The sequence below is a fragment of the Chiroxiphia lanceolata genome, chromosome 5, assembly GCF_009829145.1.
Source record: "Chiroxiphia lanceolata isolate bChiLan1 chromosome 5, bChiLan1.pri, whole genome shotgun sequence".
In the NCBI taxonomy this organism is placed as follows: Eukaryota; Metazoa; Chordata; class Aves; order Passeriformes; family Pipridae; genus Chiroxiphia; species Chiroxiphia lanceolata.
Genome location: NC_045641.1, coordinates 47,927,777 through 47,955,189, shown reverse-complemented (window position 1 = coordinate 47,955,189; position 27,413 = coordinate 47,927,777). Strand labels below are relative to the sequence as shown.

Sequence of the window (27,413 nt, the reverse complement as noted above, 5' to 3'; positions counted from 1 at the left end):
CTGCTTTAAGATCCGGAAAACTATCCACTGATCTCAATAGAGTGGGTGCAGCCCTACATAAAACAACTAATAATTCCTCTGGTAGCAGCATCAGAGCATGTTTCCATGAGAGATATTACATAGTAAAAGCTTCTGCCACCACAGCAAAATCTGTTGACAACTGAAAAATCAGGGACCTGGTAGACATGCAAGCCAATTCAGTTCTCCTTTCTGCTACTTACATCCTCTCTATGACATTGCAAATCCTCAGACCAGCAATTTGCAAATTACACTAAGTTGGAGGGGAATGTCAATCAGCTGGAAGGCAGGAGGGCTCTGCAGAGGGACCTGGACAGACTGGAGAGTTGGCCTGATTCCAATGAGATGAGGTTCAACAAGGCCAAGTGCCGGGTTCTCTACTTGGGCCACAACAACCCCCTGCAGCGCTACAGGTTGGGGACAGAGTGGCTGGAGAGCAGCCAGGCAGAAAGGGACCCGGGAATTGTGGATTGACAAGAAGCTGAACATGAGCCAGCAGTGTGCCCAGGTGGCCAAGAAGGCCAATGGCATTCTGGCCTGGATCAGGAACAGCGTGGCCAACAGGTCCAAGGAAGTGATTCTTCCCCTGTACTCAGCACTGGTGAGGCTGCACCTCGAGTACTGTGTCCAGTTCTGGGCCCCTCCATTCAGGAAGGATATTGAGGTGCTGGAGCAGGTCCAGAGGAGAGCAACTAGGCTGGTGAAGGGACTTGAGCACAGGTCCTATGAGGAGAGGCTGAGGGAGCTGGGGTTGTTCAGCCTGGAGAAGAGGAGGCGCAGGGAAGACCTCATCACTCTCTACAACTCCCTGAAAGGAGGTTGTAGCCAGGTGGGGGTTGGTCTCTTCTCCCAGGCAGCTATCAGTAGGACAAGGGGACATGGTCTTAAGCTGTGCCAGGAGAGGTTTAGGTCAGATATTAGGAAGAAATTCTTTACAGAGAGGGTAATCAGGCATTGGAATGGGCTGCCCAGGGAAGTGGTGGATTCTCCATCCCTGGAGGTTTTTAAGATGAGACTGGATGTGGCACTTAGTGCCATGGTCTAGTAACCACGGTGGTAGTGGAAGGGTTGGACTTGATGACCTCAGAGGTCCCTTCCAATCTGGCTGATTCTATGACTCTGATTTTACAGATTTTTAATGTGACTTCATCACATAAATAGGAATTAAGTACTTGCACATCTACGTGAACCGAGACTCATGTGTCTCCCTCCCTCAGATTTTTGCCACACTACTTCACTATGTGGCACTTCAATGATTTTAGAGTGGGATCTGCTCAGAAGAGTGAAGGAAAGATGCTTTCTCACCTGCAGCTCTGGTTTCCCATTGACATAAACAGTGCTGTTGTTCACCATTTCCACAATGGCAACACCTAGGTTGCACCTAATTCCGAAGGAGATGCAAAAGCCCAGACCGCTCATGATGGCGATGATGTAGCGCTTGGGCAGCCCACAGCAGTAGCATTCACACAGCGCTGGCTTGCGGGTGCTTGCCTGCACAGGCTGCCCCTCTTCTGTCAGCTCAATGTGATCCTCCTCTACATTGATGCCGTCGATTTTCCTAAATGGATGAAGAAAGAAAAATTGAAAATGCTTTACTGTCTCAGTAAAATTTGCTGAAATGTGGATTGACAGTTACGTGCTCCAGTCACCTGCTAACTCATCTCCTTGAGAGGTACTTGTCTCTCGGTGGTATGATGAGTTAGTGCTGGGCTAGTGCTGAGACTACACTTCTCCATGAATGACCTCTGAAGTTTGTAAATCTGAGCCATCTAGCCAGACAGCTAGCTGCAGAAATGTTCACAGGCTATTCATGAGCATAACTATGAGAACTATAAATGGAGGTCTGTTGTGATGAATTCCACCAGTTCTTAGACAAGTATACATATGACAAAATTAACCATAAGTTCCAATTAGATCTACTAATACGAGGTACCAGTAGATTTCAAGAAAAGGGTAAATACAACACAAATAATGGTTTTGCTCAGTCCAAAATATCTTGGAATTTGTTTTCTCCTGTGAGACAAAAATCAAGGCTGTACTGCAGAGGAGAAATTCTCTGGTACCAGAGCTCCCACTTCAGATGTAGAAGAGACAGGCCCAGACTTTCTCTTCCCAAAGGGATTTGAAGCCACATGTTCCCCCTTCTCTGAAACATCACCCTCACCACAAGGACTTAGGCCACTGTACAGTGAATCAATGCAACTCCTATTGTTGAACATATTGCCCTTTGTGTAAAACACTCACTGTTAAATGAGATCTGAAGGAAGACAGGGACTTTCTGGGTTGTTGATTCACCATTTCTCAGCAGTGGAGGCTGAAACAGTTTTGCCTGGGATCAAATTTGGTGTGGCAACTGCAGTGCAGCTGGGAGGAACTGGGAAGGAAGGTGCCAGGGATGGAAGCTCCCCCATTTACTCAGAATAGGAGCAAATGGCACCCAGCTATATAAGCCTGTGAGAGGTTTCCCACCAGTTGCTAACGTAGGAGCGCAGCTCCTCCAGCTTTGCATACCCAGCCTTTACTAGTCCTACAAGCAATGTAGCTGAGAGATTAATATTAAAAAAAATGGCATTTCCATGGAATCTGGAATTGCACGATAGTGCAATTAAAAATTAATTTGGTCTCCCAGTCTGATTAGGGTTATTAACATCATGCTGCAGGGACTGTGGAAAATCTCTAGTAGAAAAGGTGAGGTGCGAAAGAACTGAACACACCCTCCCAGATCAGAGCTAGATAATTCCTTTCCTAACATTAACTTTCCAAGCGTTTGTTTTAAATGCAGGATATGGGTTTTCTGACATACTGAAACTCTTAAGGACATGACTGGCCATGAATACATGACTAGCCCACTATCTACTATCTTAATGTTAAGTGTTTGCTAAGGGAGGCCTTGACCAGTAGGTACATTACAAAGCCTTTTGGTTTTGGCATCACTTTGAAGAAGTGAGCTTGGAATCCAGCTCCTTTCGTGTCTGCCATGAAATTACATGGAGTACTGTGAAAACAGGAACAGTTAGTTAATCTAAAGGAAGCCCAGCTTCCCATATAAGATGAGGAAATTATTTCATTCACTCTTTTCTGATAAGGAATAACTTCCTTCTTTCACACATCCGGCTGAGTGCATTTTAAATCTAAGGCACTTTGGTTTTCCATATAAAAATAGACTATAAAGAAATATTGACAGGCCATACATGGATGGGTTACACCTGACTTATCTGCACGGTAGCTGGTTGGGGTTTTTGGGTTGGTTTAATCACAGCTTTGTCCAGTTGCTGTCTAACGTACTACCCATAATCTAATAGTTAGTACTCTATACTAAAGGGTTTGCAAATATAGGTGGTGAGTATAGCTTCCCGGGGAGGTTCATGTGGACCTAAATATATCTTTCCAATATAAAGTTCCGCTTAAAAATCTCGTCATTTTTAGGTTTTAGAACTAACTGGTGTGTCATTTGCTACATTATTCCCTTTTACATATCATAAAGTCATTACTTCAGCCTTAGTCTTAGCAAAAAGAAAAAAAGCATTTTACAGGCTGTCAGCTCACATTTTCAAGAAACACTAGAATCCCAGTGTTTGGGGTCAGAAAGGAACTCCCATAATTATTTGATTTGATCCCTTTCTCAAACCAGTGCTCACTGTAAAGTAATCATTAGCTCATGGTCAGGCTGGAGCAGACTTTGCAAGATAACACAGGAAACATGATATTGCTGTGGTGTTATTGAGGGTGATTGAGAACTTATGATTCACTGGCAGGGAAACAGCATTTGTTAGTGAAATGAGAGTACAGAGAGTAATGCAGTCAGGCACTTTAAAAAGGAGACACCATATATTCCATGCTCTATGTGTTAATATAGGTAGATGTAAACAGAATGAAATATCAAAAATAAAGACATCTGGAAGTGAAAAGACAATCGAATAAATATTTTTTTACAGCTGTTGTCATCTCAAAAGTGTTATTAACAAACTGAAAGAAATAAATTAGTTGTCTTCCTCTAAAATAATCTAAGATATTGATTGAATAAAATCAAAGCACAATTTTTAAATTTTTGTACCTTTACTGGGCTCTATTTATAAGAGAGACATTAGACTTTAATTGGTTCATTATTTTGGGCAGCTGGCAAAGAATAGACACATCATGCAAAGACAAAACATCTGTTCTGAACTGGATGTTTTCAGCTGGCTGTCAATTCAGATAGGCATGAAAACATCCTTCTGCTCCAAATTCACTGCTGAAAGTGGTGAGCTAAGACTAACACTATGGACCAATATTGTGTCTATTTTAATTGCTTTGCTGTTGTATTTGACTAATTAACAGAAGCAAGTTGAGCACTGATCCATGACACCAAATCTATACAATATAGTTTATACCCCCAAAGATTAATGCTAAGCCCTTTATAGCAGATTTGTTTTGGAGAAAACTATTTTGCAATAGCACTCCAAAAACATAGGCATTAGAGCAGTGCAGACACTCACAGAGCCAGTGTCTGACCTAGCTTTTGGTTTTATTGTATTGAACAGGTATATAATGAAGATATGGCAACCCCATGAAAAGATGAATAATATATCTTCCAACTGATCCATATATTTTGATAGTGTCACTGAAAACTTTCACCAGTGAGTTAGAAGAATACTGCTTCAGGTCCAGTGCTGTCCTGTAATTACCTGCCTCACGCAGAAGAGCACTGTACTGCGCAGGAAATGTTCGCTCCTTAGATGTATGTTTTTCCCTTTTTCATCAAGCGTACAATACTTGGCAACTAAGAAGAGCTAAGCTATTTGAAGATATCTGCATCCATGTTCTGTGCCCAAACATCATAATTACTGTATACAACATTTCTTTTCTTTATTGAATGGCTACTCTGGTATATACAGAATTTTGAAAGAATTAAAGACATTTCAAAAATTTTTATCAGTAATAAATAAAATCCCTAGAGCTCATTTATATTTGGCAACCTGTATTTATGGGATTTTTAGCCTAGGAGTTAGTTCTTTCTTCAATTGATAAAATAGGTAGATTAGAATCATACAATTTAATTTAATTGGATTAAAACCTCATCAATTCTACAATAACAGGCAAATGTTAATATTTGCAATGTGTTAAAACAGACTCGAGAACGGATTTCATCAGATACTGTAGTCTTTCACAGGCAGCTGGAGCACCATCCTACACAATACTCAAACCTCACATCTACAAATTCAGTAATTAAGATGATCCCTGCATAACTTCAGAAACCTATACACTGATTACTGAAAAGCATCATTTATTCAAAAGCAAATACAAAACTTCTGAGGCGTTATTTACTCTTCAGGGATTTGCCCAGGTGATAATTTTCCATACTAAATCCTGGAATTGATGCACCGGTACCAAATCCCAGTACAGACAGGTAAACTCTCTTAACTTACTCAGTCCATGGGACCCCTCTTGCTGGTTTCTGCGTAGTATTTCCATGAAACTCATGGCATGTCTCAAACCCCGAGGGACTGCATCTCCCAGGCTGCAGGGCAACCTTGCAGTTTCTCCTCAGCACAGCCTCAGTGCACTGAAGGGATGGATGCCCTTCAAGTGCCACAGCGCCGCACGTGTGCATTGTGCCCTTGCTCTAATCCCGTTGCACAAGACACCTCACACAGCTCATAAATCAGCTGAATCTGGACCCCCCACATTGTGCTCACAGTGGTCTGGAAGGCACTAAACTCTCTTTCTACTTGTATGCAAAGGGAAAATTTGAGAGTCCGGTGCAGCCAGAGAAGCCTTGCCTGATGCAAGGGTGTATCATTCACCTTCCAACTTGCAGCTTTTAGTAATTTAGGCTAATTCACCAAGCGACATCTGCAGCAGCCAGAGCTACACCTATCAGGGCCCAGACTTCATACAGCAGCCGTGTGACATGGCCTATATGACTTTTCACATCAAAAGTGATATTATTTAGCTGTAAACCCACTTAGTCACTTCCCACTTCATCACTAACCCCACAGTTGCCTTTAGCTGGTCCAAGACTCCTGAAATCCTTAAGCAAGGAGAGCCTAAGATTTTACTTCAGTTCATGACTTTGACTGCACTAAGTTCACAGAAGGACCAAAGTGTTTGTGCCTGCCAAGAAGCTTTGCATGAAAGAATTTCTTTTCTGGGGAACATAAGGTTTACAGAGCCACAGCTCTGATATTCATCCACCCAAGCCTTGAATCCTCTAATTTTATTCTTTTTTTGCTTCCTCACTGTATATACTTAATCAACACAAAAAAAAATTTTTGCGTTAAAAATATTTTATACGAAACACTTCAAACATTTTCTAGAACATCTTCTAAGACCTCACAAAATGAAACTGCTGCCAAAGGCCTAAAGAAAGGATGTCTCTTGAGTCTCCCAGTTCAGTCCCCCCTGCTCCCTTCCAGGATCCAGACACCCTAAAATCACCTCCTGTGAACAGACTTATTTTGCAACACTCACAAAATAATTTGAGGTTGTTGCACACCTGTGAGGAGGCCAGTGAGTCACTTTACACTGCCTGCACTTTAGCACTTGAGCTCGACTGCGGACAATCACCATGCAGCAGCCGGTGTCTGGCAGCTGCTTTTGCCAGGTACCAGCTTCTGGGTCTGCTCTGTTGTTTGCAAGACAGAGGAAATGTGGTGGGAAGGCACAGAACAGTCATATTTACCAAAGCTAAAAAGTATTTTTCTATCCACTTTTCTAGTTTTGACCCCACATCAACACACTGCAGTCAGTGAAATCACACCGCATGGCCTAATCAAGAATACGCATTAATACAATTTGTCATCTATCAAATGATAGAAGAGAAACCAAATTCTTTGCTGATTTACACCAAATTAAAGCAAATTGGATTGGATAAAGAACAAAGTCAAGGTTGCAGCTGACACGTATGTACAGGCACCACCATGTAAAAACACAAGTGTATGCTCTCATTTGCAGACTAAGCTGTAGAGAATGGAGTTCAAGTTAAAAACGTGCCTGTTTCATTTGTTTACAGAAACCTTCAAATATGACTGCGTATTTCCTTCAAGCTAAAGTTGCAGCAATTATTACTTAGATCTGACTGAAAACATAGTAAAAAAGACTTCAGAGTTTGGATTATTTCCTCCGCTGGCTAGTTCATCTAAGGAAGGCACTAGGATATGTATGTTTAAAACAGAAAATAATTAAGCTTACAAACTGTCTTGTATCTCAATTGGTATTAGATTTAATTTGATTCAGTAGCAGTATTGTTGAAGTTGGATGCCAGTACTTATCAACTGTGTAGGAAACCAGCATGATATCCTTGATACATGGTTACAAGAGGAGAATAATCTGGATAATTTAAAGTGAACTCAGCGTACTGCCACATCACATACTCATTAGATAGAAACCCTACATGGTTTTGGTCAAATTTGGCCAGCAGAGTCCACAGCAAAGAAAATTTATCATTGACTAAGTGACTTAATCTAATGTTCTTAAAGAAAAACTGATTCCCTGGAATTACTATAGAGTATTGTAAAGGTAAAAAAAGCAAAATGTCAGACTTCATCTGTAACATCGTAAGTGAAAAAAAAAAGTTAAGTAGAAACTGTGTAGAACACAAGTACTTTGTTCACATAATACAGAAGTAGAGTAACTGACAATCTACCAGTTCTTATTACTCATCTCTTAAAAGTGTACATTCTTATTCTCTTGCATATATGTTCTGCAGCATAGTATATGTAATTATTACACATTTTCTTGTTATCAGAAGCATGTTATATGTGCCAAGAACTGTATCTTGAATCAAAATAGCATTCCTAAAAGAAGGTAAAGGGATGGATATGAAAGCAAATACAATTCAGTCCTAGAAACACCTTCAGTCAAATGTTGTCCTGATCCACACAAAGATTTAAAACACTTAACATCAAGCATGCAAGAAATGCCACTGACCCTCTGGTTCTCATTTATTGATTAAATAAGCGTTGTCAGTGGCCATTACTAAGAGAAATAATGTTCCATTTAAATGAGAAATCTCTTTCCCTTTATGAAACTGGTCATTTGTTACAAACAGATTTCATCTATCTAAAAATAAAAATCCTCCATTTCTGTGTTCATAAAACTGTCAGATTAAGATGAAAATCTTTAATCTTTCTATCTTTTACTAGCAAACAGCTGCTTCTTCCTTTTTCTCTCTCTAATTGCTAGTCTCAATAAACACACACATACACACCTCTATTTAATATATTTCTCTTACTGACTCAGAACAAGATTAAAAAACCCCAAAACCTGTAATTTAGGAACATTAAATCAAATGCCATTCAGGAGTGGCATCATTGGGAGTGTTAATTCCCATTAAATCATTACGTTTTCTCATGCATGCTAAACTACAGAATTATTCATATTTAATTATTTAAAAGTTTTTAATTAACAGTTTTTCAAGCTCACTGTATATTACAACATTATTTCATAACTTATTTCACCTTTTTTGTTTAATATAAATATTCTATGATCTATAGTCATATGCTGTTGTAACAGTTCTCCTTCTACATCTCCTATCTTACAGTAAGGTGTCTCTCCCTCTAAACTCAGATGTTAATTTTACAACTCTAAATTCTGTTTCATGTTTAAACGTTTTCTATACTGCATTTTCCTTAATAGATTGAAGCAATGGACTCATCTGGGAATTTTCTGTTGGATTTTACCTTCTCAGATTCCCCAGCGAGTCACTAATGGTGTTCTTCACCTTTTCCTTTCCTGGGTTAAAAAATCTTTCTTTCAGTGAACCGAGCCCTTTGAAAGGCATTTTGTCTTTCTTCTTCAGTAAATCCCTTATGTCAACAAGCATTCACTTCTGCTGTCATATTTCCCGATGCCAGATTCAGGAGCCTCCACAGGTCCCCTTGGTGACCTCTGCAATACCAACCAGTTGCTCAAGAAAGGAGCATGGAAGAAAAAAAAAAATAAAAAAAAAAATCAAACCAGATCTTCCAAATCCAGAAGGGCAAAGCTCTGGAGCGAAGCCCCCTCAGAAGCACTCAGGGACTCGGCGTTGCACTTGCAGCAGCTCGGCTGTGCATCTGTGCACACTCGGTACCTGTACGGGGTCAGTTCGTCTGGGGGCTGCAGCTGGGGAGCTGGAGGTGCTGCTGAGGGCCAGTGTCCCTGGGCAGGATGAGCTGCCTGCTCCACAGGCAAACCTCAGGCTGGCTGGCTGGGGCTCATCCTCAGTGCATCCCTCCCTCTCTCCTTCCCTCCCTCCCCCGCCTCTTTCATGCCGAGATCCTGTGCAAGGTGGTGCTATAGTAACGGACACAATACCTGTCCTCAAGCCACTCCAGTTCATTAATAAGACCTCATCTATGGTAAGGGCCAGAAGTTTATTAAACATTTATGAGTCCTTTCTGCAGGGAGGGAATTATTGCAAGCTACGGTTCCTGTTCACTGTGTACCCCCCACCCAGGGGAGCCCCCTCACCCCAATGCACCTGCTGGTTTGAACCCAAACTTGCCTTCCCCAGTCTGGTCATTTATTATTGATGTCGCTGGGCCCTTGGGCAGATAGATGCGGAGGTGCATTGGTGCAAAGCTGTTTGAATAAGCAATGGAATTCTAGCTATAAATTAAATCAATTACATTTTTGAAACACAGCGTGGCTCAAAGAGGTGAACCAGTCCAACTCCATGTGACTTCATGATGGCAATGCTTCTCCTAGCATGGCAGAAAGTACTTAATGAAAACTTGCGTGGAAATGCAGCCTGCCAGTATGCTCATCGTGCTTGTACATTGGTTGGAGTCAAATGAAGAATTTCTGTTTTTGGCAAGGCTTCAGTTATCGGATGTGGGTTATAGACAACAAGTGAAGAATAAAAATAACCCCAAAAAACAGAACAATCAACCAAACCCAAACCAAACCAAACCAAACCAAACCAAACCAACCAAACAACAAACAAACAAACAAGCAAAAAAAACCCCAAACACCACCAATCAATAAAAAAACCTCAAAGCCCCAAAACCAAAAAACCAAACTATTTCAAATACTCCCTTCCCTGTCAGCCCTTCCCTGTACTTTGGGTGACTGGGAAGGCACAAACCTCACAGGCTGTTAGAAAAAGGGAGAGCTTTGTGTTTGGCATATTACCTTACTCTCCCAAGAAAAGTTAAAATAAGAACCCACCAGTGCCTCATCAGGCCACCAGCAGTATAAGAACTGGAAGTCCCCAGCTGAGAGTTGCCATGTGGAGGGCAGATGGGCAGGCTGCTGCCCAACCACAAACCCCAGCTCCTGTTCTGCCTCTGGCCACCTGGTGTCCCTAAGCAAGCTGCCATGGTTCTGGTAATCCTCCTGACCTACACTGACATTATCCTTCCAGGCACAGTAGCCTCACTTTCCTTGTAACTTCTGTTCAGAGCTTGGTCTATCCAAACTCTACAGACAGAGAGAAGAAAAAAAGAAAGCAAGAAAGTGATTCCTCCAGAGAAATAAACCCTGAGTTGTTTTCACTTACAAACTCCTCATTTGGATGTTTGAACTGAGTGAGTAGGAATGAATGGGATGTAAAATATGGGCCAAAGACGTGCAAGGACTATACATCCACCTATCCATTCCTCTCCTGGCTCCTTGCACAGGCCCTCAGTCTCTGGGTTTTAGATGTCTCCATAATACAAATACCAAATGTCTGGATTGTCCCAGCTCCACTTTGAGGAAGGGGATGTTGGAAAATACACTTCCTCATGGTTATGTCAGGTAGACGAGTAGCTTTCACTGAAATCCTTTACTCCTGGTACTAATCAGGAGCAGAGAGGGAAAGGAGAGAGAGAAGAGAGAGAGACGAGAGAGAACATACCTAGGAGCAGAGAAGGTTTTGCTTAGCTGGAGCAAAACTGGCTCTGCTGTTGAATAATTCATATGATGTAGAGAAGCGTCAGAAAACTCCAGCCTCTGTCCTTGCAGACAGTCCTCCCACAGTGAGCAGTAGGAACATGGGACCACCAGCTCCCAACATTACCTACCCACATGCCTGTAGCAGAGCTTCTCTGGGTGTATTTCTATCTAGCTGGGTGGAACAGCAACTGCTCTCACTGCCAACCCAAGGACTGCCCAATGACTCTCCCTGCAGCATGTCCTGCTGCCCTGGGAGCAGTTGCAACTCCTATTTCTCCTCTGCCTCCTCCTCGCACTGCTCAAGCTTGAATCTGGCCATCTCCAAACTGAGCAAAAGGAAATAAATCCTCCTGATTTCTCACTCCAGATCCCTGGCCCTGGTTTACCCTGGCTCATTGGGGCCTGCAGACAGCCTGAGCAGTGAGGTCACCACTGTGGAAAGGCCCCACACAATGCATTAAAACAGTGTCTCCAGTCTCCACAAGGCACACAGAAAATGAACCCTAGCAGGTCAACTGCCAGACATCAGAGGTATGTATGGTTTTAGGGCTATATACATATCAAATTGTCTTCCATTTAAACAAACATTAATTTGCTAGCATTTGAGAGAGTTTCCTGGATGTTCTTATGGCAGCTGAACACCTGAAACCATGTAAGAATCCAGCTCTGAACTGAAAATGGTGCAAAGTCTAGTGCAGGAATTCACTTTGGAAGACTAGAGCTCAGGTTGGAAAGTGGTGTTCAAAACCCATACCTCCCAGCAGCTGTGGAACAGAGGGTTTTAGCTTGCCCTTCTTTCCAGGGTTCTGATCCTGCTTCAGATAAAGAGATCACAGAGTAGACACAAGAAAGAAGCTATGCTTAAAATTCAGGGCTTTATTCATTTATCCACTCATTCTCTAATTGCATGGATGTCTGAAGTCTGTCCTTCATGCATTTGGGACTGATTCAAGTAGCTTCCTCAGAGATATATCCTGGCTAGCCCCTGGCTAGGTATGTTCCCTTCATGCACGTAGGGCCATTAACAGAATTACACATTTCTCACAGCAGGTTTCATCCCTCCCTCCTCTTTACTCTTTGCAATTCTTCACTGCCTGCACTTCTGCAGTGCTGCAGTAGTATCTCATTTTCAAATTCATATACCCTTTCCCTAAGGTTTAAAGAAAGGATGTTTCTCACTCTTGCTTTTCTTGCAGGGAGGCAACTCCATAGGAGCAGTGCTGTTTCTCTGTTTCCTCCTCCTCAGGTACAGACTAGTAAGCTGCCTAGATTCCAAGCTGCAGAGTGTGTCACAGCAGCTTTGCAGTGCCTTGATCCTGCTGGGGCACCATCCCTGGGACACCACCCAAGTCCCAGCAAGAATGTACTGGATGAGGCCATGGCATTCCCTATGTGACTAATCCCAGCACACATTTTGGAGCGTCAGCTGAGGAAATCTCTCTTCCTTAACAAGACCTAACATTATAGCCCCTATGGACCCAGCTGCCATTGTTACTACTTTTTTCTTTCCTGTTTCAAACCTATGTCCTAATTTTCTTTTCAGAAATTATACTCTATTGTGATTCTTCTTTTGCTATCTCAGACCTTCTTAAAACACAGTGTATTGTACTTTATAATTTCATTTTAAGTCTGCTGCTTGCAAGCTGGAGTTTAAGTTCAAGACACAGCATTTGCCTGCACTTGCAAAGAAATATTTTGCAAAATTAAAACTTTATGGCTCTCACAACTTGTAGCCACTACTGAAACTACAGACTCATACCCTCAAAGAACCCAAGGAAGGCTGTATCAAAACTGTGTTTTAACACCAATACAGACCTAAAACCAGCATGCAGACAGCCACTGCTGTGGGCTTATCATTACCTCAGGATAATTTTCAAGAACAAAATGAGTTGTAAGAAAACTTGGAAACTGGTCAAGTGCACATACAGGAGATATGCCCCCAAAATAACTGCGCCTTGCAGACACAGGGCTTGATTCAGGGTTGCAGCAGCCCCTTAAGAAAACTAAGCAATCAAACATCAGAGCTAGCAATAAACATAACTCTTACATGGAAGAGTAGTTTCTACAGGTAAAAGTACACCTAGAGGCTATCTAATTTGTTAGTTATTTCTTCTGTTGAAAGGCCTCAAAAAATCATCTTTATGCTACTCCTACCAATGATTCCTCAAAATAATGGTTGGGGTAAAGTCCTAGCCACATTTAAAGGACTTTTGCTATTGGTTTCAGTGCAGACTGGATAGCATACACATTTCATATGCAGGTGTTATTCAGACAAGTGTGCTTCTCATTAATATGATTCCTGATACAGCCTTGCAAGCAGCCACTTTTCCCAATGCTTGTAAAACATAAAATTTTGAACTCTTTACAAATATTTAATTATCATAGTAATTGACGCCCTGACACTAACATCCTGAGAAAGTCAATTTAACCTTTTGGTGTCTCTACTGAATTAACATAGAGATGCTTCACTTCATGCTGTATGATCAACCCTAACAGCAACCAAAGGCTGCTGGGGTCCTCCAGTGGAAACACACACAAGTGCAAAGCATTGTCACAGCCTGGGCAGCCAAGGTCAGACTAGAATAACTTTGTTAATTTTTAATCAGTTTCTTTTCAGTTCAAGGCCATGTGATCACATCCCTGGTGCTTGCGGGCTGCTTGTTGGATCACAGTTTGTTCTTGTTATTTGGAGGAACCTTCCTTTGGTAAAGCGAGATGAGTTTGTCTTTTTAGCTCTTACCAAGAAAATCCTCGTGACCTGTCTTCCTAACTGAAGATTTCTTAAAATTAAATTGAATTAAAACATTTCAATGTTTCAAAATTAAGTCTCTTCAGAAGTTTTAAATACTTCCTTTTCTTTCAAATGGAGTAAAGTAACGAAGCAGAAGTGATGAATGTTGGTTTCATCTGCATGTGGGCCTTACAGTTGGTAGACTTTAATATTTACAGCAGTGTGAGTTTGACAATGCTTCGCCCATGGACAAGACTGAATTCAGAATTTTCTGTGATTCTGTGAAAAAGTTGTCTGGTAGATTTTATAGAATCGTAGAATCATCCCTTCAGGAAAAGACTTTTAAGATCATTGCATCCTCCTGTTAATCCAGCACTGCCAAGTTCACCACTAAGCCATGTCCCTAAGTGGTACCTTAAAGGTCCACTCAGATGACAAGCATATTTTATCATTAGGCATGAAACTTTGGGGTTAAATCAACTATCCCTCTGTAGAGTGACTGGTGTACTGGAGACTGTATTTCTATTGGCATCTGTAAGAGTCTCTCAGCCTTCAAGATCTACAGCATCTGATGTCAAAGATGAAAGGGGTGACCTGGGATCCCATGGGGTTAGGAATAAATGATCAATATGGTTCTTCAGGTTTTAAAACCTATGGCTTTACATCTATAGTTTTCCTCCACAAATGAAGATGGATTCAAAGACTTCAGGATCCTGATTTCTATTTTACCATATACGAGAACTGAGTGCTTTCCTGACGGCTTAAAATGCTTTGTGTTGAGTCTGCTCAAATCAAATTTTCAGATGCTATGTTTGATTCCCTAATGACTGCAGCAAAATCAGCACTAATTTCAAATGGTTAAAAAAACTCATCTTTGGTTTCTAGTTTCTGCTTCCTGATCAGATCACTGATCAGGAAAGGTATTTGATCCGAAAGGTATCTGATCACAGTTAGACACAAAATAAAAATAGAGGCTCCCGGGATCTAGCAACAAGTAAAACAATAATGGAAATAAGAATTCTTATTTATAATTTTCATTACTGGAAACTGCTAATTAAGTAGTAATTTCCTACACCTTACACAGTAAATAAGAGGGCTTTAAAGCATTTCTATGTGGAAAGTTCCTGTGTGAAGTACGTGTCTTTCTCCACCAAAAAAAAAAGACAAAGTTTCCACAGCATTGCACTAACTAATACAAGATACATTGATGATAATTTCTGTGCATACAGGAATACAGTATGTTCTTTTAAAAGTGGGTCCTTTTTTACTTTCACAAAGCAGTATAAGGAAAGCCTTGTAGCTGGATAAGAACATTTCTATAATGTTTGCAATTTATTTGAATGTTTCTTGGGTATAGTGACACCTTATGGCAGTTTTATTACATCTTACAGGTCATTTTGAAAATTAACATCTCTTATAACCTTTTATATACAGCCTGTCACTATCAGTAAGAAACTGCTTTGATGTTTTTAGAAATCTTTTTGCTACAAGTTACTCAAAAGATGATTCCATCTCTTCAAATTTGTGGTTTCCCTTTTGCTCTTACTAGGAAAATACGTTTTAGAGGAGAATAGTCTTTGGTATTGTCTTCTCTTCATGTTTAACAGATAAGCTATGCCAGGCAGTATATACATATCATAGCAATTGTAAATACCTGTAGTGATACCCTGCTTGTAAATAGCCTCTTGCTTGATTGATTTACCAAATTATATCGCATAGCTCATTGTGTTCCTCTAATCCTAGATCTGAACTCTTTAAAAGCAAGCACTGTAATAAAAGCTAATGAAAAAATTCTTCCCTTTTAAATTGGAAAACAAAACTGCGGGATATGTAAATGAAACCGGCTTCTACGTGAAGATCAGAATGTATAAAACCTGCCTTCCCAGGGCTCTCCCTTACACGAATTTTCTAGTGTCTAACCAGAGTTATCTCTATCTACAGCCCTTCCCTCACTTGAAGGGCAAAGTTGGTCCCTCTGGTGAGGTAACATTTACCCTAAAACTTACATTAACTCTTTACCTTTAGTATTTTAATAACACTTTCATCAAACAAGGGTTGAAAGTGGGCAACAGGTTTGAAGTTGCAAAGGGCTGAGAAGGAATGGGGGAGAAGGATGACTGAGCAGTCACATTAATCTTAAAAAAACAGCTGAAAATCTACATATGCTATAGTTCACTTGAAGGGGGAGTTGCACTTAGGCTGAACTGCAGTTAGGGCTTATTTATGTTAGAAAAAAATAAGCTCCAGAATACCTTTTGTGTAACCCTTTCTTGTTTAGAAATTATTACATAGAGAGAGATGCAGTTTAAAATGATAATCAACATTTTGTTTCATTGAGCAAAATAGTTCCGTTTAAAATTAATATTTTAAGTTCTGACAACAGATGTCAGTGTCTAAATATGTCATCTCTTACAACCTAGAAATTAAAAAATAAAAAAAACACATGCTTTTGCCAGACTTTTAAAGATATTCCCATTGCTAAGCTAGGTGAAATCACTGACTAAATACCCAGCACTGCCTGAAATTTTTTTTAAAGAGTGGAAAGGAAGCCAGTTCTATTTCAATTTAAACCCTCTAGTTTTTCCAAGTTAAGAAACTGAGAAACGCTGACAAAGAAAAATCTTCTCTTCCCTTACAATGCATGCATTAAAAGGAACTGAACAAAAATGAAATTAAACAACTATGGAGTCTTGAAAGACATGGTGACCAGTAATGCACAGTTCAGCCCAGTGCTTTTAGTTCAAATAAATTTGTTTTAAAATCCACAGCTTTAATAAAGTTGCTTTTTAATAACTCTAATCTGTATGTATACATAATTTAGCTATTGAATATTTTACCTACCTTTCTCCAGAAAATGTCTGCTACAGCAAAACAAAGAGTGGAAAAAAAGGGATTTATTCAACTTCCTAATCACAATCATTCAATTTAACAAGAGTAACTTTTCCAAGAAAAATAAACATAATGAAACATTCCAATAAGTGTGTTAAGATTAAATTAAATCTGAGCTCAAGCAGCAGCCAGCAGCAGCAGTAGCAGTAGTTGTCAGGACTAGTTAAGCTCTTCCATGAGACAGCATCAACCAGCACTTCTGCACAGGGCACCAGGAATTTGAGCAGAGCATTTTGGCAGGGGGCACTGTTTCAAAGAAAAATAGGTCCAAACCTATGGAGTTGGCACTAGATATTCTGACATTTGGAGATGACATTTTCCACTGTCTTTCCTCCTTTTTTTTTTTTTCAGGCATTCTCTGAAATCTGCCTCTCTACTCTGAAGGGTTGCTGTATCACTCTGGATCTGGATTCAGTAATCCTGTGGATCACTTACCTGCAGCTGCTTTTATCATTTTCTCCTTTGTCTCATTGCCGCCTGTAAAAGAGCTAGCAAGGGAAACAGATGCCAACTCATCTACCCTCTCCATCAGCTTGCCAGAGCTAGACCATCAAGCCGAGATCAGAGCCTCATGTTAGGTTCCCTTCTTCAGCCCATGATGGCAAAACAAAAACCTCCAATAAAAGGTATCAGGCACAAAATTCAGACTGTCACTGTCATAAATTCAGCATTCCTTACCAAGTATCACCAGAAAAAACAAAATTGTCAAAGCTTTACAACAGCCATGCACTGCTTGGGAGCATGGATGCAAAAAAAAAACATGCAAGAGAAAGGATATGCAGAGATGGCTGCATCCGAAAGGGCCTGAAAAAAGTAACAGGCACACGGTCCAAAGGAAAATTCTGACAAAAGAATTGGTATACATGGGATTGAGCTCAGTTAAGCTGGCAATTATGTGTGAAGAGACCTCCACTTATTTAATCTCTCCAACGTGCAGAGAATCAAGGCTTTATACTATCTATGACATGAAAAGAATAAGGAAACAGCTCCTACCCAAAAGCCAGATAATGATCTGATTAGCTTAAGAAATGTTTATAGTGCTTGTTTAAGCAAAGAGCTTCAACTGTATGGTTCTGGCTTGCAAAACGTGGCAGTGAGGATATTGCAAATGTGTTATTTCACTGTAAATCCTTCTCTCATAATGGTTGTCAATCAATAACAATCCATGAATTAATTCTTTAGGAAACAAAGCATATATACACAATCAAACTGAAAAAAACCTCAACTAATTTAACAGTTTCCTGCTTGCCAGATAATAAAAAAAGAACAGATTAAATATTAATTTAATCCTGCACAGGATAATGATGAAAATACAATAGTACTTTATATTGAAATCACTTCAATTGCAACATGACATTTAGTATCTATCAAGTCAGAAATCCACATCAAAAACTACTTCTCTTCCTAGTTTTATCCAACAGATGAAGTTTTTGAGCAATCACTGTAAGACATTGTTTCTAGATATTTTAAAAAAATAAAAATAATTTAAAAATCTGGTGCCATGTTACGATAGATTCTTCAGATGAAATTTATTGCTGTAGTAACAGTCTCATCTGATTGCTTCATTAGCATTTTTGGTTATTTGCAGTATTTGAAGTCACTTCTGTGACATCAGCCAAACACTCACAGCTTTGGTGCTATTAGGTAAGTGTTTATTTCATCAGCATGGCAGGGGCGAGATTTGTATTTCTAGTTTTTTAGTTCTCTGCTCTAATATTTGATTTTTCTGTTCAGAAAATCAGCAGTTATTCTGCCTTGTGGTGCTTGGTTCTTAAGTAACCTGCTGGAAAGAAAGCTCTAAAAAGTTTTGGTTTTGTTTACTCTTACAAACCATAGTCCTAAGCTAGCATTAAGGATACATGGAGACAGACACGAACAAATGATGCCAGTATAGTAACTTCAGCTCCCAATCCTTGGTTTTCAGGTCAAAGATAACAACGTTTTCATTGATGTGGTTTCAAATGGAGCTACTTCTTTCATTATCCTTGATTTGAATGGCTAATTACTGCAGAAGAGTGTAAAATTTAGTCTTTTGAATGTTGTCCAAAAGGTGAAGCATTTTAAGAAATTCCATTAAAAAAAGGCCAAATAATAACTACGGCACAAACAAAAAACCCTTCAAAAATTGGTATGCAGATGTAGGCAGGTCATTAAATCTCTATAATTTCTAAGTTTCCAGCTGCTTCACATCCACAAGTCCCTTAATTTGCAGCAAGAAACTGCACTAGAGCCATAACAGTATAGTTCATAGGCAGGTGTCCTACAGAGAAAAAAAAAAGATTTTTTTTTAACATTTTACAGTTTAAAATTTATGCCTGGAATACTTAGTAAGTTTTTTTTAGAGCTTAAATAACTAGTACTTATTTAGCTGCTCTTAGGTTTGTGCACGGGTAGGAGTATAAACTCAGTTCCTTCTTTGTAAGTTTGGCACAAGAAATCAGAATCCCCCTTGTCACTCTCAAGAGCCAGTTTTTCAATCTGCTGAGCAAGTGCAGTGGCCTCCAGCAGGTGACATGAGCACAGGGAATTTCTGAGATGCAGGATAAAAGTGCACTTGTGTCTGGTAACAGGAAGACAACATTGAATGAACCATTTCTGTTTGCATAACTCCTCACAAAGAGCCAATTTCCTACATCTACTGAGCTGCATTCCTCACAGCTGCAAACTCCATAGGATAACACAGCCCTACAAACACTGATATAAAAAAGATTAACCTAAAGCTCTGGTATATGACAAATATAAAAGGTGGGACTAGAGATACTTAAGTGATGAAGCAGAGATGAAAGAGTTTCATGAAAGAGTTTATGAAAATTTCAACCTTAAGTCATAACAAACCAACCCAAAACATCTGGATTTCAGCACCTGGGACCTTCCTCCAAAAGAAACAGGTGAGTTATGGATCCTACCAATATCCAGAAATAGAGGGACAAAGAGAACATTACCATGGTAAAGGACATACAAGTCAGATCAGGACTGTGATCTGTTGAGCAAATTAAGGCAGGTCTTTTCTCAGCAGTGACAAGGCTGTACTCACTTGACGGATACAGCTGCGGAAGGAATGGGGCTACTGTCATCCTCAGCAAGTGAAGAGAGAACTGAAGCCACCTGATGCTACCTTCACATTTTCACCTAAACTATCTTCTTCCTTTTTTACTCTCTCCTCCCACACCATCTCCAGCCAACAATGATACTTCTAAGCAGATCAGATGTCTCATACTTTATCAATTTATACCATATAAAGAGCTGAGAACTACCTTCCCTCAGAGTGCTGGAAAACTAACCTGACAAAGCGGTGTATTTTGAAACCCAGGTTTAGAAAAAGGGCTGGTTTCTGGGTCAATGACCAGTGAAAGTGCCAATTGAGATCACTATGTGGCACGAGGACCCCAGATTCCAGTATGGGCTTAGCGTTCCTTCAGAAAAAGTAATTTTAGATACATCTAGTGCATCAGTTTTTCCCCAGGACTTTTATTCTTTGCATGAAGGCAATATGTGATGACATTTTACAAACGTCTGGACAGCAATGACTCTAAGAAACGAACTCAAAAGTATGCGGGATAAGATGTATTTCAAACTAAATATACAGTGAAAGAGTTTTCTGCAGAAGTTACCATTAGTTAATTTAATGGAAATTTTAAATAAAAATATCTTTCAACATGAAGATATGAAAAGTTCATTTATTTCCATAGGCAACCTAATTCAGAGTACAAAGTGATGTGAACTTCTCAAAACTGCCACCGTATCTTTTACATATTTTTAAAGTAACTGATCTAAAAGTTGATACAAGAATAAATTTGTTTTGGAAGAGCTGTCCAATAAACTGGATATACACTAATGCCATGCTATGACAGTTCTATTTATGAATCACAGCCGACACTACAGTAACATCACTTTATAAATCTCATGAGAACTTTAATATTTTACAATCAAAACATAAAACTGCCACTCATACAGAGATTGTACAATTAGACAAATAAACAAATATTAAATATTTTGCACATGGCCTGAGTTCACTGTAACATATTTTGATTTACAACTTCATCTCAGAAATCTGTACAGCAGTTAGAACTGTGTCAGAGAACTTAAAGACAATACAACTTCAGAGCTTATTTGTCCTGTTGATACAAGTGTGAGGCCTGGAAGGCAAGAGGATTTGGTGTATGAATCCAAGGTTTTACTGCCTTGTGTAACCTCCTTGCAAAGCAGTCAAAACCTAATGGAAAGTAAGGTACAAGGCAGAACCTCACTTGAAAACAAGCTAACTCATCTGAAATTCTCCAGATAGGTTTCCTCACAGCTATTTCAGAGTAAAAGTTCACAATGAGTATATAAAATGCAGCATATCTCTTAACAAAGAACAAAAAAGGGGTCACATATACAACAAGGTACTTTTTCTGTATTCTCCCTCCCTATATTTCTTTCATTGCAAATGGCACAAATCAGCATCCCCACCCATCCCCAATAGAAAACTCCTAATCAATAAACAAAGGTCACTCTAAAGTCCAAAAACTTCATTGCAATGCAAGATCCAGTGTTCATAAACTTACGTTTTAAAAACTTTCTTTTTATGCTTAAGTCACATAGACATAGGCAGATTAAGCACGTACATTTATAATAGATAACACAAGTATCATATAATTCTTAACCTGTATGGAATTTGATTAAAATTTAACTTCTCATTTAATTTTTGGGGTTTTTTGGTGCAGTTGAGCTGAAAAATCTAAAATCATGTAATCTATACACACACTTGTCTATCTACAGACACCAATAACATTACAACAGGGATTATAATACAAAAGTTAACATATGTTTTCCTTACTTTAAAAGGCCATCAGGGTATTTATTAAGGTTCCACGTAAATGTGAAACAGTTGTTGCTAAAAAGACAAAACTTAACAGAAAAGTTTTAAAGAATAAGGCTTGAAATGTTGTGTACCTACACATCCAAAAATCCAGCCTTCTACTCAGCACCTGCGTAGGCTACAACTACCCCACAACACTTCTTACTCACAGAGAGGAGATCACAGTATCTTCATTGAAACAAACTAGGGCATACTACCCATGTTCCCAGTAAAAAAATTTCTCTCCACATCTCCCAAATAATTGGTGGACTCTTTTACCTTTCAAAAGACTCTGGTACTGCTGTCTTCCTGCATGAGCAGGTTCCATGGGCTGTTCTGTGCCTTATTCACACCACCTGCATGATGAAAAGGAACAGAAAATCTGCTCCCTCCTCCATCCTTGAAATGACACGTGAAAGAGTCAGAACTAGGGGCTTATAAACTAACCTGTAACTCAGTAGTTTTAACGTTCCTCTCCACCAGCCCACGCAGAGAAGGTTTTTCAAGCCTCTTTAATACAATCTTTCCCTCTAGTAGAAAGATTGCTTTCTGAGTTTTCAGAGGGTACTTCAGAGACTTTCATACTTAAAACCAAATGGAACCAACAGTTCTAATACAGCAAACACTGCTGACTTGGTGCAGTCATACACCAGAGCAGCTAAAGCACAACTGAGGTACGTATGTAAGATATGCAGTTGTTTTCACTTCTTTTCTCCTTTTGTGGCGAATACAATATAGATAAATCAATTAAAGAATAGGAACTTGCTCCCTTCTATTTACCTCCCCTTTAAAATTAATGTAAAGTAAACTATCTGGGCTGAGCACTTCAGCCCAGACTCTGCTCTAATTTCCACAGTAGAATAAAGATACACTCATAACCTGCTGGGCTTCCACATTTTTTCCTTCAAATTAGGTTGACTAAAAAGGGCAGAAACTTAGTGTACTTTACAGTCTTGTTCAAGGCATTGTAAAAAAGAACTTATTTTTTATCAGGTTAGTATTTCAGTAAGAGCATTTGTAATTTCTTAATCAGATACCTATTTCAAACCTGTGTTCTCCATTTTATTTTACATTAGGGCTAGGCAGACCCTCTGCTTCCAGCCAAGCTAGATGTAACACTGCTTTCCGTCCAAGTCCAGACACAGAAGACTCCTGGAATATCCACACTCTTTCCCAAACAACAACTTGGATGTGAAGTATAACTGCTGCTCTCAAACAACGGTATTCCCTTTGGACACAATATGAGTCTTCCAGCCTCTTGCAGGGCGTCAGGACAATCACTTGCAAGTGGAGAGATTAACTGGACAAGGCTTCCTAAAAACTATTGTAGCAGTACAGTACTGCTACTGCTACACAGCTGCAGTGACTTACCTCTTGCAAGTCCTCTTTCCTCTAAGTAAAGAAGAAATAATTAGAGAACCTCACATACACACAGTTTCCTGACACACTGAGCAGGAAGCATCTACATGAGATAGAGATTTGACTCTCTCATCTTAACTAGTTACCTTTTATTTTTAAGTAATTGGAAGATTTTGTTATGACTTTCATAAAGCACCCTTTTCAGTTTTCTTTGTTTCTTTCTGTTTTGCTCATTCTGAAAACTAAAGCAAACAAGAAATCGAAATTATGTTTCAAATATAAATGGAAAAAATCCTATTGCTTGAGACAGATAAAAACCTTATTCCGTTGTACTACCACTTCATACAAGAGCCTCTTTTAATTTGAACTTGTAGGAATTTTTTGACTTTATTCTTACAAAATAGATTATGTTCTTGTGTAGTCCACGCCAAAAGCACATACCCCAAGCCCACAGTTTAGGGGGTCTATTATATGAAATCTTACCAAATATTTTCAGTTAATATCCTCTCAAAAAAGTTAAATTAAAATCCAGTTCTGAAAAGCCCGCAGTCCAGTGACTGAAACCCTAGATCTAGAGACTGACATTTAAGACTGCCTTTGCCATAGATGTATTAATCTAATACATTGTAGAGTCCTATGAGATGTTGCTTTTAATATAAACTTATTTTCCAAATAATTTAGAGAATTACAGATTCAAGTAATTCTTCAAAGTCTTGCTTTAAGTTATCTTAACAAAATGCAGCTTTCAAGAGTTGACATAAAAGAAGACATTAGTGTGACTGAGAGTATAGAGCACTAGTAACAGCAAATGAACTTATATAGTTTAACAGTTCTAGTATTGTACTTAAATTTACACAGATGTCTTAATATAACCTACAATGTTTACCATGAATATTAACACCACATGAGCATTACAATGTGTCAGGGATTGTTTTCTAGATCAGAACTTCATTGGTCCCAGGTGTTGTAAAATAACAGGACTAAGGCAGCAGCTGTAATACATAAATGATTCTTTAAGAAATATGCTTAAATGCTATTACTGCTTGGAACTGTGGAAATATAATAAAATACAAGTCACATTTACAGCATAAGGCCCTTTGGTTTCTTAAGCAGCAAATGAATGAGCAGGTTCTTCAGTGAAAGGCTTTGAAAAATAAAGCAGGTAGGCTTTCCATAAAAAAGGTAACTAGTTCTTTCCTTCTCAAAATAGCCATCTGTAGTCTTCAAAATATTATGTAAGAAAGCTCTTGAAATTCTTAGGAAAGAAAAAGTTAAACCCCAACAGTAGTATCTGACAGAGCAGAGATTCCATCATGGGCAAGCTGAACATACACCTTCTGGGAAGTAGAAGAAACTACTATTTGGATTTCTGGAGAGCTTTATTGACTTTAGAGCAATACAATAAAAAGGATCTGAAATACCTGTGTATTTACCATATATTCTAGAGCTTACAAATCCGTATTTGAGAACTCACTTTGTCAATCTATCCTTCATAACGACTTGAGTTAAAACAAAATTAAATAGTTCATTCTCGTCAAGGCAATTTACGGCAGTCTGCTTTTTCACACAATCATGTGCAACTTGTACAAGGCAATCCTTTTCCATCTTCTCAATTGAGCCAAAAATAATGGATTAATTCAAGATTTCTGTGTAACTATATAATGTGTGTTTGGTTACACAGAACTGTTTAGCTACACAGTTGTGGCAGTCAATATGTGAATTTTACAGAGAACATTCATTTTGTGAGGTTTCCTATCTACCATTATTCTTTTTTACACATCAGTTAGAAGCAGTATCCAATAAGCCAAAACACTGAAATATATAATAACTGTGATGAAGTCACCACATGTATTTTAAAATCCTGCTTAAGTGGTACGTTGCTTTTGCTATGGGGCTTGTAACAAGGATCTGGCATTATAAAAGAGATTGTAAACAAGCATGACCTTTGAAGCAGTGTTCTTACCCTGTCCCAAACTTGTACAAAATTTTAAAACAACTTCTTATGCCTGATGAATCTTGTTGTAGTTTACCACCATATTAATTATAATTATCCTATATAGATAGAAAAGAAAGTCAAAATATGCTCTCTTAGCCTCTTTATTGTTTAGAGCTCTTTCTATATAACATGGCTATTGGTATTTTCGGGCCAGCATAAGAATTTCCTTTTTTCAAACTGTCATATGGTAAAATGACAGTTTGTGCCAAATTCAGGCAATAATCGTGGAGGGTTGCATTCACTAGAATCATTATACCTGAAGCATTTTTGGTGAGCCTAAGAAACAAAATTTTGTATGAAACTTCACAGGAGTTGATTGAGTACACCTCTGAACAATTCTAATATACTTCTTTTTCAGTTGTATATATACATCCTACATTCATCATTCTCATTTTCGGTAAAGAGACAGGAAATCTTTAGCATGTAAGATGACTTTGCACTTGCACAATTCCACCGCAGTACCAGCTGAATGCAACATCAGCCTTTTTTCCAGTGCAGAAGTCTTTACTTTGCTGGGCTGAAAGTTTCCCCAAATCGTGCTTTTACTAATCAAAAAAAGATGTTAATCAGCTTACCCATGATCCAAATTTCATCAGTCTTTGAAAGAGAAAAACCAAACATTTTACCCAAAAAGATCTTTTAAGTCATTACTAGCTGAGCTGCTGTTTGTCATTGTGTTTGCTGGCTGTGCAAAGTTCTGAGGAGAAAAGAAAGGATTACCCTGTATACCAAAGCCAGGCTGTCCCATCATGTTCATCTGAGGTCCCAAGACTGAACTGCTCGCATTCGGGGACCCTGGTGGTGGTACAAACTGATTAACCCACTGGCTTGATTTCTGTTGAGCCAACTGTTTCATGCTAACTTTGGGTTTTTGAGGACCAAAAAGATTATCTAAAGCAGACATATCTGGGGGTCTGTTTTGTTGTGTCAGTGGAGAGACTGCAGACGCAGCATTCATAGGACTGTAATTTGGCATACTGGCAGTTGGTACAATGTTCATCTTGGTCGCTCCTGTTGCATTTGGACCACTGAAGAAATTCGGAGTGGCAAGACCTGCTCCCATAGTGAATCCAGCAGTCTGAAAACCCATATTTGTATTTAGTCCATTTGTCATATTTCGCTTTGTGTTGTCAACGGGTGATGAAAATCCCATTCCAACACCCATAGAAGGAACAGAAGAGAAGCTGTTTGCAGATGCAACTTGAGCTTTGTTGATAGGATGGCTAGTCAAAGATGACATGTTATCTATCAGGGTATCTGTCAAGTCTTTTGTCTGCAAAATACATAAAATGCAGTTAAATGGTCTTCCTGTACAACACGTCTCTTGCAACACTTTTAGCATTGCTCCTGTAGAACTGGCATTAATTTTTCAGAAATTAGAATTTACTGCATGGAATTGGGCAGAAAATGTAATTATACACAAGAGAAATGAGGTTTTTTTCTTTGCTACTTAGAACTAATTGTTAGGCAGCTTTAATTTGACAACTAAGACTACACACAAAGTACTACTGTGACTATCTGCTTTCATGCCCCATTTCTATCCCCAATTCCTTTACAGATTTACTTAATAAATTCTTCAGAGCTAAATCATTTTAATATGTCCTTTTTCCTTATCTAGAACAATGGCTCCTGATAATAATGATACCCTTGGAAACTCTTGGAATATTGCTTATGGAGCAAACGCCAGACACACAAAAATTTAATTTAGTTTTTCTCAGCTGTGCCACTGTACTACCAGAGAAAACAGAAGTGACTCAGAGAAGGAAAAAATGCTAAAAGCATCAGAGATCCAATGGAAGCAGTGCAGTAGTTTGTTCCTTCTCACCTGCTTCACTAGAGGTGTTATTGTAGTTGCTTGTGGCTTAAGAGGTTGCTGGCTTTTCAGTTTCTGTGCCTGTTCTTGTTCTTTAGCTAACTTTTGCTTCTCTTCCAGTGTAAGTGATGCCTTTAAAAGGAAAGGTACTAAGTTGCAAGAAACGGTGATTTGTACATTCATATTTGTATGGCATAAATAGCACTGTCATTTCAATACATGGTAGAAAAATACAATTATTTAGAAAAAGACATAAAAGAGAAAGTGAATAAGCAGAAAATCTATTATAACATTTACCACATTACTAAAAAGTACTTAAAGCAAACAAATAGAAGAAATTTGGGCAGTCAGAAATAAAAGAGATACCAACAAAACCACTTTAGCTTTGTCTTCTAATATTGGTCATAAGAAAAAGTGTTCTTCAAAGTTATTGGTTTTATATGGTTACTAACTTGATATAGAGCTGCAATTGACTATGAAGTTGGAAAGGGAATTTTATTTTAAGACTGCTCAAGAGCCTTTTCAGGATTTTAACTCTACTTTTGTTAATAACAAAGGATAAAATAATGAAATCATTCCCCCTTAGTCTAAAATTAGTGAGAGGATTCAGATAACTAGAAATGAAAATTATAAAATATATAGATTCTGGGAAGCCACTTCCATAATTAGAAGTATGAAAACAATTTTACAGTAGTTTATGCTTATGTTTACTATTCTATCTCATGTCATGTTTTTTTCTGCTTCTTGTATTTAACCCCATACTGACTGCTTATTGTCACTTAACTTTGAACTCTACAGTGAATGTTAATCTCTGCAACTACATGAAATTCTACATTTTATCTTCATTTCTCTTTGTAATTTCACCAGAAAGGTCCCTAGTTTGTTTTCCTATCTAAATCCAGTGCTGAAGTTTCATTGAAATCTATAA

The 27,413-nt window shown here is 38.9% G+C and overlaps 2 protein-coding genes across 4 annotated transcripts in view; both read right to left on the bottom strand.

The window, feature by feature from the left end:
• The window catches only part of SLC17A8 (solute carrier family 17 member 8), a 32,836-nt gene extending 23,742 nt beyond the window's left edge, over window positions 1-9,094 (bottom strand). The window contains exons 1-2 of the mRNA XM_032688075.1: window positions 8,679-9,094; window positions 1,324-1,576 (exon numbers count right to left, since the gene is read on the bottom strand). Coding sequence (XP_032543966.1) covers window positions 1,324-1,576; window positions 8,679-8,821 — 396 coding nt within the window. The 5' untranslated portion in view covers window positions 8,822-9,094. The remainder of the gene's footprint in view (window positions 1-1,323; window positions 1,577-8,678) is intronic.
• Window positions 9,095-20,372: 11,278 nt separating this feature from the next.
• SCYL2 (SCY1 like pseudokinase 2) overlaps window positions 20,373-27,413 on the bottom strand; it is a 36,507-nt gene continuing 29,466 nt past the window's right edge. For all 3 annotated transcript variants that reach the window (XM_032687223.1, XM_032687225.1, XM_032687224.1), the window contains 2 exons: window positions 26,498-26,617; window positions 20,373-25,945 (listed from right to left, as the gene is read on the bottom strand). In XM_032687223.1, coding sequence (XP_032543114.1) covers window positions 25,295-25,945; window positions 26,498-26,617 — 771 coding nt within the window. In that variant the 3' untranslated portion in view covers window positions 20,373-25,294. The remainder of the gene's footprint in view (window positions 25,946-26,497; window positions 26,618-27,413) is intronic.